Here is a 16,978-nt window from a genome sequence, read left to right on the forward strand (position 1 = left end):
GGTTGGGTTCTGCAGCTGGACTGAGAATATGATTGACCATGACTGTTTTTGTTGTTTCCATTTCTTTGGCGTTTGAGCAATCGTGTGACACTCGCAACAACATCCTTCGAGTCCGAGATAAACAATACACCGTAATTCATGTAAAATCGCACCAGACTCTGGATTTTGAATAATGCCAATCAATTAACGAGATTTTCTCTAGCATGTTTCTATCTAGATGTTTTGAAAACCGTTTGTTGTTGTTTAGCCTGATCTACGTGTAACAATCGGAGTTGCCTAACCTAAACCATGTCGCTGGCTTTTCTTCTTGGCGTCGGTGTCTTGACCTAGGTAGTTTCCCACAATCCATTGATGGCAGGAATTAAGGGACTGCTGTTATTGTGTATAATATCTAAGATTTTTAAATTTATGCGATGCGACATGACGTCTGCTAACGTGTTGCCATACTGGTACAATGTAGAAGTTGGATAACTGAGAATTGGAGTTTGGGAGTTTCTCTCCGCGGCTCCGGTGTCAAACCAAACCTGATGTCTACTTCTGGGCCGGTACTCTGTTGGATATCAAGTTCAATTCGACCGACAATGTCAGATCCCCACGGCGAGTCAAGGAATTGTACTTACTCCTATATGACTTTTGTCTGGAGGCCAAGGTCGGTAGGGACGGCGAGAACAAGGTCGCGAAATACATCAGGTATAGTTGATCTTGACTCTGTGTCTGCTTGCGGAGTTGGTCTAACAGTCAATCGAGGTCGACTTTCGCGAAAAACTCGCTCCTCTTACAGCAACAAGGTTGGAATAACCGTAATCATGCAGTTCGCTATGGTCCTGAAGGTACACATTCGAAGAAGCCTTCAATGCCACTACCAGCTGAGTGGAACGCAACACGATTCGAGTCAGACCGGATTGAACGATTCTAAAAAGAAGTGCTTCTTCTAGAAGACTTTTACAGGTATTATGACGTCCTTGATGAACTCAGACGCCATAAAATCAAGTCCTTTAAAGGGACAGTTCTTCCAGGCGATGTAACCAAGCTGTATCAGGGTCTTGAGGATCTTGATGTACGTGGCCAAGAAAGAGATCGCATGATGTATGTATTCCACCAAGAGAAATCAACATGGACTTGAAGGGTCTACTGATAGAAAATAACAGGGAGGAATTCAAAAAAGAATCCTTTATTCTATACATCACCCCTGACCGAAGTTGAGAGACTTCCCGCTGGGGCACTCCTAGCCAACTTCTATGGTCGTATGGCGTAACGCTGCCCAGGAAACACGACATCAGCCAGCAGTATCCTAGTCTCAAGTCCTTCTTCGTAAATAGTCTTGAGGTACCGGAATTGACGATGGAGGCTCTCAAAAAACAGATACTCGAGGTCGCAGCCGACGAGACTTTCACCCCTTTGTCTCATCTCAACATTTTGATCCAGAACTTGGTTGAACTCATAGACCCTCGGGAGTTAATTTCTAAGCCTATTCTCCCCATTCTACACCGTCTGGCGAGCTAAAGCGCGTCTGTTGTGCTACGGATTTCTTCATTGTTGACGACATGCGCCTTTTCAAATTATTCAGAGACAAAGTCAATATGCTTGCTTTTACAAGCAGCCAAGTTATGCGGCTCGAGTCTCTGTTCAAGTGGCTTGGTATGGGAAAGAAACACTTAACTCGCAATGTAGAGCACAGGGTTGAATGGCCTTACAGAAATATACCGCATGAGATTGAGTGGGACATAGGTCAGAAAGCCGAGGCTCTCCTACGGTAGGTCCTTGAGTCAACTGACCCATTCCGTTACACGAAAACTAATAGCTGCGCCAGCATCGCAGCTTATTTCAGAAGCCGTCAAACGATATCAATCAATCAAAGAAACCTAACTCTCCGGTCTTTACGAGCAGCCAAGATGATGGAAGTGGAGGATATGTTCTCCGAGACAAAGCTAGGAGATGGTCACCACAAACCGGATAATCCAAGTATCTACATCACAGACACCTACCCTCAGCTGAAAATGGTAAATTCGGGTAGCTGGCAGGAAAGCGCACTTGTGGCCTATGTTCCAGCCGACAAGAAGCAACGACAGTTTGCAATTACCGTTGCATTGCCTCGTCTATTGATGGATTGGCTCATGACAGGACGGGAGGCTTACTGCTGGAGCTTCGTTGATGTACCCGATCTCGGTGTGAGCCTTGTAAAGAGTGTATTGAGTGCACCTCCTGAGTTGGCCAATGACATACTTGAGGCTGAAGGTATTCAACAGCCCCTTGCATATCTAGAAGGCAGAAAGTGAGCGATTCCCACAGCGTTTGTGAAGGGCAACTAACAAGAAATAGTCCAAACATAAAAGAAGAATGCTTGGATCAGACGGAGGCCCAGGAGGCGGAGGCGCCACTCCAAACGACGCGTACACCAACGTCAACAACACCAGAACCAGTACCAGCACCAGAAGTTAATATTCCTCTGGCTGATTCTCCCGCTTCTCAAATACCCAATTTCAAGCAGGCTGTAAACCTGGACGCGTTGCTAAGCATTGTTCCAGTTCCTGGAAGCGCGTCAGGGCAACAGAGGCAAAAACGACGACCTGCTACCAGTGATTCGGCATCTTCAGGATCTCCTCCCCCATTGGCAGGTCTAAAGAAACTTCGAAAGGAATGAAGTAGCAAAAAATTAATATTTGAAGAACTTTGCTCGGCTCATAACCAACTTGTGTACAATCTCTTGAGCTGGCTTGCGCAGGTCAATTGCGAATCCCAGTCTCAAATACCTCGTCCTGCTGCCAGTGTATGTATGATTGAGGGCTTCGGAGACTTTGGCCCCCCCTCGAAAGATTGTTGATACATGAGACTGATAGGAGCACTGCTGTAAGTTCACGTGTTGAATGACAAGTGACTTTGGACACTGTACGTGTCGAGCTGTGTATTACCTCGAAGGACAGGACCTTAAGCGTCTTAGGGACTTCTTCCCTTCGACTTTGTTGAGGAGGCAGAAGTGAGCTGTATTGCCGTGAATCGATTCTGTCTTCGGGAACTGACGGTATGCAGGCCAAACAGTGAAACCACAACTACCGACGTTTCGAACAATAGATCCACGGTCCCTCTCAACCGAACAGCAGCAGCTTATCCCTCGGACCAGGGACAGCCACACTCTTCTCCTATGGTCATGGCCGCCATGCCCAAGGCGGAGTCTGAAGAGAGTCGAGTATTTGTACCCACCGGAAACGATGACTTTCACATGGAATTCAACCTTAGCATTGCAGCAAAGCCTCGACATATCCCCAAGTCCAATTCACGGAGAAGGACCATGCTTCGTCCTCCCCCCTGTTCCCTCTGTTCCTCCTGGTGCGTCCACCATCGATGCCCCAACCCACGGCCTCGGGCTCCTCAAAATGTCAGTTGTTGAAGCCATTGAGCTTTGCGAGGGCTCAGGATTAAGTGAGATAAGTCAAGGCAGTCATTTCCAAACATTTTCTGCTTCGCAATCTGGCTTACGCACCTTGTCTGTGTTTTTGAGTGCTGATGCGAAATGACTGTGAGTTTGAAAGGGATTTGCTCGTTCTTGTCATGTATTCGCGCTGTTCGTTTTTGATCATTCTACGTGTGGTTCCAAATTTTGTCGATTTAGTTAAACCAGTAATTATGACATTGAGTTTGAGCGAAAGCTGAAACTCGGCGTCTGTTAAACATTGTAGCTATCGGCAGTGGGGATAAAGAGCTAGAACTGGTCCGGGTCAAATAATTGTCCACTGATGATCTCAGCTTGATGAGCTGTGTCTTATCGTCTTCGTGATGCAAAGTTGAACCTGCCTGTAGATCACTGCAACTTTGTATTCAAACCATTTGTGACTCATTCAACGAGGCTTTATTTAACTGAAAACTTAGTCCTAAATACGACCGAATCTCCAACAAGCACCGTTGAAAATCTCATCAGGGTATCTGGCTTTCCAGCCAAAAGCAATGTATTACCTAGGCAACAGTAAGTACAACGAATACTTTGCCCTTATGTGTTTATTGGTGTTCTTTACCTTGATGCCGTGGGGGCTGGAGCCTCTTCTAGCCCCTCAACCTTATCACTGTAGATCACTTCAGAAACCATTCTCCGATGGCTTCAATTAGGAAAAGCAAGATTTTTCAGAGCTATATTCCGAATTTATCCTTGCTTGTTCCGGATATGCTTCCTTGAGCGGTGGCTGAAAGGAACCAAAATTCACATCACACGTTGGCGCATCTTTATTGGAGGCGGGGGTTTCTATCATCGAGTTTTCACACTGTACGCGCCGCGATCTTGTTTATGATTTAGGCCTTATCGTGACGGTTGAGGGGCCTGTACCTTGCTCGATAACGGCCCAACCCCGCCATAGATGGCGAGTTTTGGTGGATGCCCAAGTCCGAAACACAGTACCTAACGTATTGATACTGTGAGTCGAGGCTGGTCTACGTGCTTTTTTACACACGCGATCGTGAACCTTGTGAGACGCGTTTTCCTACAATTGAACTTCTACCTACGATTCAAGCTCAGTCATCATATCTGACATCTTTTCACAATGTTCAAGCCCCTGAAATCGGATCCGCCCCTTATCGACAAAGGCGACCCAGAGCGTCTCTCACCAGCCGCACTTCGCCTCGCAGAGGACCAACCTGATGAGTTCGTTCTATACCTTCGTCGCATCTGGGACACAAACAGACGGCAAGTCCTCGATTCGGCCATGTTGTTGCATCAACTGAGGCAGGTCAAGGTCTCTTGTCACGACCAATGTCTTCATCCCCTTTCTGAGGCATGGGTTCCTACAGAAAATCTCATCAGTATTTGGTCATTACTCCTTTTGCCTGAGGAACGCTTCCGTTTCCTTATACTTAAAGACCAGAAACTGAAACACGTGGATCGTTCCTCATGGAACTTCCTCAGGGAGATCGGTTGCCAATACGAAGCCGGCGACCAGTTCCTCATTGATCTTCTGCTTACTATCAAAAAAACATGGCCAACAAATGTCAAAGATCCGGGACATGTCCTTGGGATCTACGCCTACTTCCTTCGTCGTCTGAAACGTACGCAGCCATACCCGGATGGCACCTATTACAAACTTCTATCCGACGACAAACTTTGGTAAGGATGTACTTACTGTTGTACCAGTCACATTCTGACCTTGTAGGGACAATTTCAATGCTTGCGAACTTCTCCTCTATAAGGGCGAATGGATGAAACCCAGTTCATGCTTTCTCCGTGCGCCAGATTATGTGCGTTCGAAGAGAGTCCTCACGCCAGCAGCTGGAACTGACGCAACCTCCCTTGAACCACTGGCGATACGTCATTTCTATCAACTGGTTCTTTGTATTCCGAACTTTCCTGACACCTGGGCTGCCATCATCGATAAGCTGAGAGGTCTCCAGCGTTCCACTGGTCAAACATCCATTCAACAAGTGACTGAACTTTATCGTGCGCTGAATGAGCTTCAGTTATCGGAACCAGACAGAGTCACCATACGGTTAGTATGTCGCGATCTCACAAACCAGTTTGCTGACTTGGAGCAATAGGAAACTATTCCTGCAGCACAGCTTGATCGCCATCGAGCAGGGTAGCGTCATCGCGTGGCAAACTCATCTCACATGTATTTGGTCGCCGCTCAACAAAATTAGGAACTTGGCCGAGTTGAGTAGATCATATCCATATCTGAAGGACTTCTTCGTGAGCCTTCTCAAGGTTGAAGAGGCTACAGAGAAGACCGTCTTGTCACGCATGTCTTACTGGACACCAGAATTCGAGATTCGAGACCTTTTTAGCCTTCTCAATGGCCTCATTGCAACGTCCAACATATCGATAAAACCTGACAAGCTCTTGACCCAGCGAATCTTTCTTGGAAAATGGAACGGCGAAAAATACCGCTTTGTTGGTTCCACGGAAGAGTTCTTTATTCCCGATGATGAGGAGTTTGCGACCACCTTCAAGGACAATCTCCCTCTACTTGATGTTACTGCGGAAGAGATCGCGCTTCTAGATCCACTGTTCACATGGCTGGGTTTCAAGGATCGCTACTTGTCAAAGCATGTCTACCGCAGGTGCATTCCCCCCCCAACTGCACAGAAACAGAAGATTGAATGGGATATAGCGCAGAGGGCGGAAGGCATTCTTCGGCAAGTTTCATAACTCCTGAATTACTGGACAGGGCTAATATGTCAGCCAGAATCGCCCTACATTGTGGTAGCCCCCGAACAACAACAGATGTGGACAGGGGGACACTCCTGAATATCTTGAAGAAGGGCGAAATGCTTGCGGTCGAAGGCATGCAGTCTGAAAAGGTGATGCTTACTCGTCAAAAGGGTTCCAAGTGTCTGGGCTCTGGGCCCAATTAAAAACATAGATTGACAGCTCCGAGCACCCATCCTAAGCTCTCTATTGCCCTGGATGAAGCAGGAAATGCCCTGGATAGACTCGTCTTACACATCTCATCTGACAAGGAAGAACGAGATCTAGCACTCTTTACATCGCTCCCACGCTGCTTGATGAACTGGCTCATGGCAGATCCGAAAACTCAAACATGGGGAACGGCAACTTTGCTGGGTGTGAGTCTCTTGAAGAGTGTACTGACTGCTCCACCAAACGTCATTGATGCCATACTCACACGCGAGGGAGTTGGACGTGTTCGAGTCATTGAGGCCAATCTGACGACGATGCGTCAAGAGGTTGCGCCTCAGAACCCAACATCAAACGGGCCTGCTGATCAGCCATCCCAGTCTAGGTATGACTGCAATCCGTACTCAAACGTACTCTTTGAGTTTGAAGCTCACATGAACAGATCCGAGGACGCACCACCGGCCAACACTCCCGCAAAGACATCGGACAAAGCGCTTGCAAAGCAGCTGGTAACACCGGTCAGATCCAGCCAACAACCGGAATCGGTGGCTGGCCCCAGCAGCGCAAGATTGTCACAAGAGACGACACCCCAAACAGACCAGCCTCAGTCATCCTCAGGGAGACACGCCGAATCCTCGTCCAGTGACATAAAGACGCTGTCGAAGGACGAGCCAGTTCCCAGCGGGAATGAGGAAGTATATAAACCCCGATACGCGTCTATAAGCCAGAGGCCCAAACTCAAACCCAGATTACGAAAATGGCCTGGCTCACCATCTTCCAGCCCACCAACGTCTTCCCCCTTGAGTCAAATCCCAGATGATGTAATTCGTGGAATAGAGAGACTGAGGATTGCAGACCCATCTGAAGTGACTCTTCAGTCACCGAAACTTATTCCGGTGGCGTAGAAGAAAGACGGGTAGAGTTACTACCGTGTGGAGGAGGTAGAACTGTGTTATCAGTAGTTATGCTTAATTGTTTATTTGCTTTGTCAGTGGTGCCATATAGTTGTACTAAGTTCAGCTCGGGAGAATGGGTTACAAGGCTAGATCCAAGCAGAAATCAATGCCCATTTGAGATTTTGACCTTGGTTGCATCCGCTTACTTGGCAAGCTAGTTGGAACTCATACAATTGATGCGGTACCGTTTCCACGCGACCCAAACGGCGTGGACGGCCGATCCTGGTCGATTGATAAAGCATCCTTGAACTTCAGGGTCCTGCTACAACGCAAGACATTGTGCCAAGAAACCGTTACTCGATATGCTTATTCTATTTGATGGACCGTAAAATTGGTAATGCTTGAATAATAATGGTTATCATGCCATGTAAAAATTTCTCGAGGCAGTGCCGCGTAGTTTCTCGGCAAACGTGCCGAGTACCGTGATAGTGGCTCCTAGCCTTGCTACAGCTGAGAATAGCTGAGGAGCATGAAATCTGATGGGATAATGTCAGCCCTCTACTAGTAATGCTTGGTAAAAGAATGTCGTGGCGCCAATTTTTTTAATTCTTTTAAAAGATAATCTGATAAGGGGAACAGACAATTTCAAGATTCGTGGAGCAATTTGCGAGCTTAAGTACTTAGAGACGCTGAGGTATCTCGGCATACGGCACGCCAAGGACCACAGAATTAACTCATGCCAACATGACTATTTTTCAACAGTGGAGTCCTCGCCAAGGTCGCCGAACCGACTTTGCCGTCATGACGGCTTGGCAGATCTTCTTATAAGATAACCCTTAATCATTTTCATCTTATCTGATCCCACTTGATGTGATCATCGTGAGCTCTGCATATGAAAAATCTCGACATGACTGCGTCCGTTGAGAAAGGTCTTGCTGACGCAGAAGTGGCCGCTCCAAACGAGGGCCTGGTCCGACCAGAGACTTCTTCAGGTTCGTTGCCGGCTTGAACTTCCGCAAGTTTCTTATGCTCATGAATCAAAGGCGAATCTGTTGAAGAAGTCCTGTCAGCGGCTGGCGTGGGCTTCAAGGATGATGATCCAACTCTGCCATGCCTCACCCTTCGCATGTGGACAATCGGCATTGCCTTCTGTCTTGTAGGCAGTGGCGTGAACACTTTGTACACGTTGAGGTTCCCATCCATCAGTCTTTCGCAATCCGCAATCCAGTTCCTCGCGTATCCTGTCGGCAAGGCATGGGAGTACGCGATACCGGACTGGGGGTTCACCTTGTTTGGCAAGCGACATAGCCTAAACCCTGGACCCTTTAATCATAAGGTATTTGCCCCCCTGAATTCCCAAAGAGACACTCACTAAACCTGGCTCAGGAGAACATGCTTATCTACATCTTGGCCAACCTCAGCTTCTTGACCCGATTGAGCGCCGATGTCCTTACTGAACAGCGCGTCTTCTACGGCCTCAAGGCAGGATGGGGCTTCGAGATCCTCGCAACACTCACATCCATCCTGTTCGGCTTTGCTCTGTCAGGCTTGACGCGATCGGTAGTTGTCGAACCGAAGAGCCTCGTTTGGCCAGGCGTGCTTGGAAACACAGCTCTCAACGCAGCCTTGCATACTCCACGCCAGGAGGTGATCGCTGGGTGAGCACTTTTCTCAGCGCTTTCAGAGGCGGGGTTGGCTAACCTTTCTGCAGCAAGCTATCTCGTTACCACTTCTTTATCCTCGCCTTCGTCGCCTCTTTCTGTTGGTATTGGTTCCCTGATTTCATCTTCCCTGCCTTGGGATACTTTACATGGATCTGCTGGATTGCCCCCAAGAACCCTGTCGTCAACCAGGTGTTTGGCATGAAGAGTGGACTGGGGTTGTTGCCCTTCACCTTCGACTGTATGTGCTCGCCGTTCTATGATTCGATACTTCGGTCGCTAACAAGCTGTTTCTTCAGGGAGTCAAATCGCCTACATCGGATCACCACTTGTAGTCCCAGTCTGGGCTATCCTCAACGTTCTCGCCTCGCTTGTCTTCTGGATCTACATCATTAGCCCTGCGCTCTACTACTCGAACACCTGGTTCTCGGCCCACCTGCCGCTACAAAGCAATTCAATCTTCGACAATACCGGAGAAGTCTTCAATGTCTCGAAGGTTGTCAATAAGAAAGATGGCTTCACCTTTGATCATGATCTGTATGCGCGGTACTCTGATGTCAGTCTCGCCCCATCACACCCCCCAGAGATCAGAGTTGCTAATGCCCTCCTCCCAGATTTATCTCCCAGTAACATATGCGCTTAACACTTTCGGTCTGTCGTTCGCCACCATCTCGTCTCTCTTTGTCTGGCTCTTTCTCGAGAAGCGCCGGGATTTAGCGAGGACATTCCGCGACGCATGCAAATCTTTGACGTTGAAGAACACTTCCACACGCGACAGACTACAGCCCCAATATGATGCAGTTCCGCTTTGGTGGTACACGACCGCTGCCCTCGTAGCATTGGGTATCGGTATCTTCACCTATGAGTACTACCCCGTTCAGCTGCGTTGGTACGGCGTGATTTTCGGCATGGTAGTGTCTTCTGTCTTCTTCATCCCTGTGAGTACCAGATCCTCCATTCATAAGAATTCTCCTGACTTTTGAAGCTCGCTTGGGTGTATGCTACGAGCAACATCAAGATCCAAATTGATATCTTCTGTCGCATCATCGCTGGTTACGTCTGGGAAGGCAAGGTCCTGGCCAACATCTGGTTCTTTAACGTTGGATACATCTCGGGTATTAAGGGACTTGCTTTCTCACAAGACTTGAAGCTTGGCATCTACTGCGGTGTAAGTGGACTTTGTCAAAACGCTACTGATACCTCTAGCTGACGTATTTCAGATCCCTCCCCGAAGCCTCTTCTTGGTTCAAGTAGTTGGCCTTATCGTCGGAACTCTTGGTCAAGTGTCCGTCCTCAACTGGGCACTCGGAAACATCCCCAACGTTTGCAATGCCAAACTTGCTCCGAACGGCTTCACTTGTCCCTTCTCTCGAACTCATTTCAACACAAGCATGGTCTGGGGGGCCCTAGGTCCCCGTCGCTTCTTCGAGCCAGGCGCTCTTTACAGACCCTTGCTCTGGTTCTTCCTGGTCGGAGCTCTTCTTCCCGTCGTCGTATACCTCCTTCGAACCAAGGCCTTCCCTCATGTCAATTGGCTGAAGAAGATCCATGTGCCGTTATTCCTAGGCGGCTTGAACTATATCCCGCCTGCATCCGGTGTTAACTATGGTAGCTGGGCTTTGTTTGGTCTGTTATTTGGCGCTCTTATTAAGAAGCGCAAGGCAAGCTGGTGGCATCGATTCAATTTTGTTCTGAGCTCCGCTCTGGATTGCTCGGTCGCTATCGCCGGCATCGTCATCTTTTTCGCCATTTTCTACACCGGCGCCGCGGATAATTTCAGCTGGTGGGGAACCAACGTGCACAAGGTCAGTTGATGAGACTCATCGAGATGTGCTGTCGGCTAATGGTGTCTGTAACAGGATACCTGCGATTGGAAGAGTTGTCCTTACAAAGCGTTAGCGAAAGGGCAGACCTTTGGACCCTAGGTAGTGGCCTGCGAGGACAATGAGCCCGGGCCTTTTGCATCCGATCATACATTGACTTTTTGAATGAGAAGTTTAAAAACACGTTTGAAAGTAATAAAGCATGCTTGTAACCTTGTTTGCTGGAGCCAAACGGCGCGAAGTTTATTGGGTTGTCTTCCACTTCTTTCATGCGCTGATTGTGCTTGGGTTACAGAGGATCCGTGCCCCTGTAACAACCAGGCACCAGCGGGCACCTTGTGATGCGCACAAAGCCTCCTGTAAAATGGTGATCAGACATGTTAATAGTGGGTTAAGACTCCCAATACCACATCGGCAAAGTTAATCTTGGTAGCTAAATAAGCAAAGCCTCATCCTTCGGGATTTATTCCACCTGCCGGAAGCAAATTACAGGAAAATCGTGCAGATTCTCTAATGCAGTAGGGATAATAACGTGTGATGATCAGCATTGATGCGGGGGAAAGGGGGGAATAACATGATGATCCCCTGGAGCTCTTCGTTAAGCGCTGACGATGTAGACGTCATAAGGTTCACACAAACTCAACGTGGTATGCAGGCGGGGAACACGGAATGGCATGCTGAGGCAGTACAAACTACAAAAGCTCCTTCATCCTCGTGCGCAATTCCACTCATCGTAACCATCACTTCTCAAAATGTTCTGGTTAAATGTTGTCCCCTTTGCGGGGCTTGGCTCTCTGTTTCTCGACGTTGCTTCAGCGCAGACAAAATACGAGGTTCAAAAACCTCCACTTGACACAGACTGGACTTCCAAGGTCGGCACCAATCCTTGGCCGGAACATCCGCGACCGCAGCTCAAGCGCGATGCTTGGAAGAGCCTGAACGGCATCTGGACATGGAGAGGCGATGGCGACCTCAGCAACCCGCCCAAAGCAGGCCCTCTTGATCGTGAAGTGCTGGTCCCAGCTTGCATCGAAAGCGCTCTGTCAGGGTTGCAGGTTCTCGACGAGCGCGAGTTCTGGTACCAGAGGTCCTTCGAGGTATCGGATGACTGGAAGAACCAGACAGTCCTCCTTCACTTTGAGGCCGTCGACTATAACTCAACGGTATTTGTCAACGGGAAAGAAAAGACGACGCACATTGGGGGCTATGACCGTTTCACTGTCGACCTGACGGAGGACATCAAGTTTGGAGAGTCGAATGAGCTGTAAGTCCACGATTGAGCTTCCAAGCCAAAACACGCCCTGACATCTTGCCAGGCTCGTCTTTGTCAACGACCCGACAGACGATCAAGTTATCCCCATTGGCAAACAGACCTTGCGACCGAGTCACATCTTCTACCGCTCATTCTCAGGCATCTGGCAGCAAGTCTGGCTTGAGGCCGTTCCGAAAGACTACATCACCGATCTCGACCTCGTTGCGGGTGCAGATGGTGAAGGTTAGTGATTCTCTATCCCCGGTGTCTCATCAGACCGCTGACCATTCTATTCAAGTTACCGTAACAGTCCACACCTCTCAAGAGTCCGGTAAGTCCGCCAAACTGGTGATCGAAGGCAGCGATGGCACGGAACTGGCCTCCCACGAAGGAACGACCGATGAAGAGTTCACCTTCACCGCCAAGTCGCCAAAACTATGGTGGCCCGACTCCCCAACGCTTTACAACATCATTGTAACACTCGACAGCGGAGACAAGGTACAAAGTTACACCGGCTTTCGAACCATATCCAAAGGTAAAGTTGAGAACGTCACACGACCGCTCCTCAACGGCGAGTTCGTGTTCCAATTTGGAACTCTTGACCAAGGTTTCTGGCCCGATGGATTGTACACCCCACCGAACAGGGAGGCCATGGTCTCTGATTTGAAGCTCCTGAAGAAGTTTGGCTTCAACATGGTTCGCAAACATGTCAGTACGACCTTGTGATCTTAACCTCTCTTACTGACTTGAGAAGATCAAATACGAGCCTCATTTGTTTTACCAAGCATGTGATGAGCTTGGCCTGTTGGTTATCCAAGATATGCCCAGTCTCCCTGCAGACGGCAATCGCAAGCCCAACGACGCGGAGCAAGCCGAGTTTCAGCGACAGTTCGAGATTCTTGTAAAACAACACAAGAGCTACACTTCAATCGTCACATGGGTATGAACAGAGACTGGCCAGGATGGTTTGCTTGCTAACTATGAAAGGTTATCTACAACGAGGGCTGGGGTCAGCGAGACGGTTCTCCTGAGAAGAGCCTGACTGAGCTGGTTCGAAAGCTTGACAAGTCGAGACTCATCAACTCTATCAGCGGATGGAATGACCACGGATTTGGCGACTTCCACGTAGGTCACCTCAAGACCTCATCCAACACTTCACTGACTCGTTTTTAGGACAATCACAATTATGCTGCACCTCAATGCGGCACGCCATTCTACTCGCAGCCCAAGACTCCATACGATCCTGAGCGCATCGGCATTGCAGGCGAGTACGGTGGCATCGGTCACAACGTCTCGATAGACCAGTAAGTTCAAATTACCTTGTTCAACTTCACCACTAACTGCTCTTGCAGCCTCTGGAACGTCAAACAAGCCATCGATAGCATCCCGGAGACATACGAAATCAACGAGGACCTCGATTCATACAATTACCGATCCGGCGTCTTATTCCGAGACATTCGTGAGCAAACTCAGCGCTTCGCTTGCAGCGGTGCCGTGTATACCCAAACGAGTGATGTTGAAGGCGAGGTGAATGGTTTGATCACGTATGATCGTCGTTTCGTGAGGCCAGATGTTGAGAAATGGCAGAGTGAGATTGCCAGTGTATACAAGGCTGCAGCTTCTCGAGGTGGGCGTGAGTCTGATGATAATGGGAAGAGAGCAGCTGGGTCATTGTTGGACTTGTAGTGTTTTAGTGACAACTGTCAACTTTACCATCAATCATGCTTCAATATTGCAGATTAAGATCTCCTTTGCATTGACTTCGTAACAACCGTTGTTCTTTCACAGTGTACCATTCAGTAGCAAACAATTCTTGTCAACAATGCCAAGATCTCGTTGCATTGAAAAGAGCAATGCGGATTAGTCAACAAAGTGGCGGGCAATCTTTCTCGCCACCGCTGCCTGCTGGGACACGTCACCTGCTTTCAATCATTCATATCCATCGAACTGGAGTGACTTAAAGCAGAAACTACATATCCCAAACCAAGACTACGAAACCTTCAGTTTGAAAGGTCCAGCAATGTCGAACAATCACAACGAAAAGTTGACAGCGGGTAACGAATCCAAAACGCAAGATCTCTCTATTTTGTCCATATCGCTGACTTCAACCCAGCGTCGAACCCAGACATCGAGGACGAATGGCAGATTGTAGACAAGGAAGACACTCAACCTGATGGCTTGGGAAAGGATGAGAAGAAGGAATTGGTCCAGGAGAAACCTTCTGACAACTCTGAGAAGAGTCTTGCGGAAGAGAAGAGAGAATTAGCAAAGGCAAGATGGGAAGGCATGCAGCCGCAAAGGGGTGGCGTATATCCTGACAGAGAAGTCAAGACACCAAGCTATCCCCAGTTCACTGGCAACTGGTAAAATGATCCTTAGCGAATGTCTTTGGATGCAATATAAAGTCTATTCAAAAAGGTTCTTCGTCCATGTATGTGCATTCCTAGTTGACCAAACTGGCGAAGATGGAGTGACCTGTTACAAATGCTCCAGAGCCTCCCGAACCTTATCTTTATCTACCGGCTGACCATCCCAATAATCTTGCATGGCCCCAATAAGATATAGCTCGTCACCTATCTCCGGCCAGTCTACCGACGACTTGACACCGCCAACTGGTTTGGTTGGTTGGACGGTTCGCTCGTACTTGTCACGGAATATGTGATATCGAGTTATGGTATCCCAGTTATGCCACCGCCAACGATTCTCCGACGTCGCTCTAAATGGGAGAGGACTTCGCGAGGCAGCAGGCTCTTCTGTATCGCCGAGAAGGAAGTCGACGAATCCCTCAAACTGGGCCGTTGTAAGGGGGAATAAAGTAAAGGGGCCTACTCGTCGTCTGGCATGGAGATACAGCTCGTTGCACTACCCAGACGTTAGCACAGATCTGACCAGGCTGTGGCTCATCCTACCTCTGATTCTGATTCCCCACGGTCAAATACTAAGACCCCACCAAATATTTTCGCTTCAGCCCAGTATCCAACGGTATCGGCATCCCCGTTGGGATAACGCTCAACTGCGATATAGAAGCTATGACAGAAAGCTGTTGGGTGTCGATACCCATCCCATCGACGAGTATCGCGTGGTGAATCTATCCATTTTTGATAGTCTTGATGTGTATGGTTGAAGCCGCCCTGTTGGTACGAGTATACCGCAATCTGGTGAATGGACACGGCCAACAGCTCAAACAGTCGTAAGTGGAAGGGCCGTGAATCGATAGTGGCCTCTTCAAAAGCGCGTAGTAACTGAGATAGAATATGAGGTGAGACATGCAAGGGTACCAATGAAGAGAGCTTACCGGTAAGTGGAACTTCAATCTTGTGGGAGGATAATCAGAACGTAGCTGACGAGCTTTTTCGATCATTCCTGGGCACACCTCAAAGTGTTGAGTAGCGGGATGACCATCCTGCGGCCAGTGGAAATCTTGGTATGAGCCGATTGTAGGAAGCCCATCAATGATCTCCGCAAACGTCATTTCTGCTACGTCAGTTTCCATCACTCTCATCAGAGCTTGCACGAATGCTTGGCGAAACCGTGTTCCCATTGCATCAATTGTAGCTATGTCCGCTGTGTCGTCAAGCATCTCCGTTGTAGACTATTGGTGGGACGAGGAGGTGGAATGACTTGAAAATGCTACCCCTAGATCTGACTGTGCTTTGCCATGGATGTCAAAGAAATGGCGATGCGTAGCTTAGGCTGAACGTAGCGGACTTCAACCTGAGGCAAGCCAAAGAATTAGGGACGAATGAGCGGCCAGGGGTACAAGGATTTACATCAAATCATATGGCACCAATTACTAATCATTGTTGGTCCAGATATCAACAAGTCAACAGAAGGGGATCAAGTTTCTCTCGTCCTTAGGACCAAGCGCAGGGAGATGCAACAAGCCAAATCACTGTTCTGAGTCACAAAGGGATTTAGGCAGACGTGGTATAGATTCCGCTAGTCTCTCGACAAATTGCTTGTGTCGAATTATGCGAAGTCGAAGATTTGTTTGTTCCCTGTCGCCAACACGGTGAACGAGTGTGAGGGCCGTTGTTTGCCTGAGTTTCAACATGGACGAGAACTTCAAACTCAATACTCACCCACCCAGCTACCCTTATATCTCAATTTGACTCTATATGTCCTCGGCAAAGGGCAGTGGTGCAGTGGTATCTGACCTATAACCTACAAACCTTCTCAACTCCGAACCTAAAATCCTAAAACTCTCTTCCTGCACCCTCCCTTTGTTTTTTGAGGCCATAGGTTCGATTTCATGCTCCATACCACTTTTCACGGGTTCCAAGGCTGCATCCCTTTTGCAACCAAGGTGTTTTGACTTCTTCGACAATGGTATCCCAGAAGTTCACCGAGCCAGAGTTGTGAAACTTGTTTTTGACGGAACCGCAACTACGTCTGTGGAGCAGCCCTGATTCACTGTATATGTTTGACACGGACCAAAAGTGCATGTGTAGACAAATCACCTTCTCATATTGGAACTGTGTCTTGTCGCGGAAATCGGCTTCTCATTGAGCTCATGAGTACGAAGGACGTGATTGGGATGTCGGGAAACCATTCTCGGAATTCAAGTTCACTAAGGTGAGGCGTAGTCTAGAATTTGCTTTAGTTCAGCAAGAAAATAGAACCTCGCACGTGGATTATGACCTCAAGTTGTACTGACAGAAGGTCCTTGGCCCCATTCTTTAGAGTAGACCTCCGCCTACTTGTCCCTATTCATCTTTGTTGAGTATATGCATCAGAAAGCCAAGCCATTGAACAAATCCTCGTGGGCTGACAACCTGAATCTTTCCAGTTTGATATCCCCTGAATATGGGATCGGTAGCCTGTTTGTCACAGTGGGCAAAGGATCAAGTCGAATACGTCAATAAAGGGGGTGAGATGGAAGGGGGGACTCTGCTAAGTTGACGAGGAGTTCCTGATGAGGACCAAGTGAGTTTGCGTTGAGATTGTGATGCAGTTAACGCGTCAAGCTATAGCAGTAGGAAGCCACAGGCTGTAATGAAGTAGTAAATCCCCTG

At 48.4% G+C, this 16,978-nt stretch overlaps 6 protein-coding genes; 5 read left to right on the plus strand and 1 right to left on the minus strand.

The window, feature by feature from the left end:
- Positions 1-1,580: 1,580 nt before the first annotated feature.
- Positions 1,581-3,385, plus strand: FFUJ_10762 (uncharacterized protein; the record flags this gene model as incomplete). XM_023569582.1 has 7 exons in its annotated part: positions 1,581-1,753; positions 1,811-2,272; positions 2,320-2,615; positions 2,667-2,767; positions 2,838-2,847; positions 2,899-2,974; positions 3,028-3,385. 7 exons carry the CDS (start codon positions 1,581-1,583, stop codon positions 3,383-3,385), a joined length of 1,476 nt encoding a protein of 491 aa, XP_023437213.1.
- Positions 3,386-4,526: 1,141 nt separating this feature from the next.
- Positions 4,527-7,236, plus strand: FFUJ_10763 (uncharacterized protein; the record flags this gene model as incomplete). XM_023569583.1 has 5 exons in its annotated part: positions 4,527-5,086; positions 5,133-5,465; positions 5,515-6,036; positions 6,087-6,305; positions 6,354-7,236. 5 exons carry the CDS (start codon positions 4,527-4,529, stop codon positions 7,234-7,236), a joined length of 2,517 nt encoding a protein of 838 aa, XP_023436778.1.
- An 898-nt stretch (positions 7,237-8,134) lies between these two features.
- Positions 8,135-10,813, plus strand: FFUJ_10764 (related to sexual differentiation process protein isp4; the record flags this gene model as incomplete). XM_023569584.1 has 9 exons in its annotated part: positions 8,135-8,219; positions 8,271-8,563; positions 8,614-8,885; positions 8,939-9,129; positions 9,188-9,444; positions 9,503-9,826; positions 9,874-10,056; positions 10,109-10,693; positions 10,748-10,813. 9 exons carry the CDS (start codon positions 8,135-8,137, stop codon positions 10,811-10,813), a joined length of 2,256 nt encoding a protein of 751 aa, XP_023436779.1.
- Positions 10,814-11,463: 650 nt separating this feature from the next.
- On the plus strand, positions 11,464-13,649 carry FFUJ_10765 (related to beta-galactosidase; the record flags this gene model as incomplete). XM_023569586.1 has 7 exons in its annotated part: positions 11,464-11,975; positions 12,028-12,206; positions 12,262-12,671; positions 12,718-12,903; positions 12,951-13,088; positions 13,137-13,267; positions 13,316-13,649. 7 exons carry the CDS (start codon positions 11,464-11,466, stop codon positions 13,647-13,649), a joined length of 1,890 nt encoding a protein of 629 aa, XP_023436780.1.
- Positions 13,650-13,983: 334 nt separating this feature from the next.
- FFUJ_10766 (uncharacterized protein) lies at positions 13,984-14,330 on the plus strand (the record flags this gene model as incomplete). XM_023569587.1 has 2 exons in its annotated part: positions 13,984-14,017; positions 14,077-14,330. 2 exons carry the CDS (start codon positions 13,984-13,986, stop codon positions 14,328-14,330), a joined length of 288 nt encoding a protein of 95 aa, XP_023436781.1.
- A 111-nt stretch (positions 14,331-14,441) lies between these two features.
- Positions 14,442-15,543, minus strand: FFUJ_10767 (uncharacterized protein; the record flags this gene model as incomplete). XM_023569588.1 has 3 exons in its annotated part: positions 14,442-14,825; positions 14,873-15,205; positions 15,259-15,543. 3 exons carry the CDS (start codon positions 15,541-15,543, stop codon positions 14,442-14,444), a joined length of 1,002 nt encoding a protein of 333 aa, XP_023436782.1.
- Positions 15,544-16,978: the final 1,435 nt, after the last annotated feature.

The sequence above is a fragment of the Fusarium fujikuroi genome, chromosome FFUJ_chr10, assembly GCF_900079805.1.
Source record: "Fusarium fujikuroi IMI 58289 draft genome, chromosome FFUJ_chr10".
Taxonomy (NCBI): Eukaryota; Fungi; Ascomycota; class Sordariomycetes; order Hypocreales; family Nectriaceae; genus Fusarium; species Fusarium fujikuroi.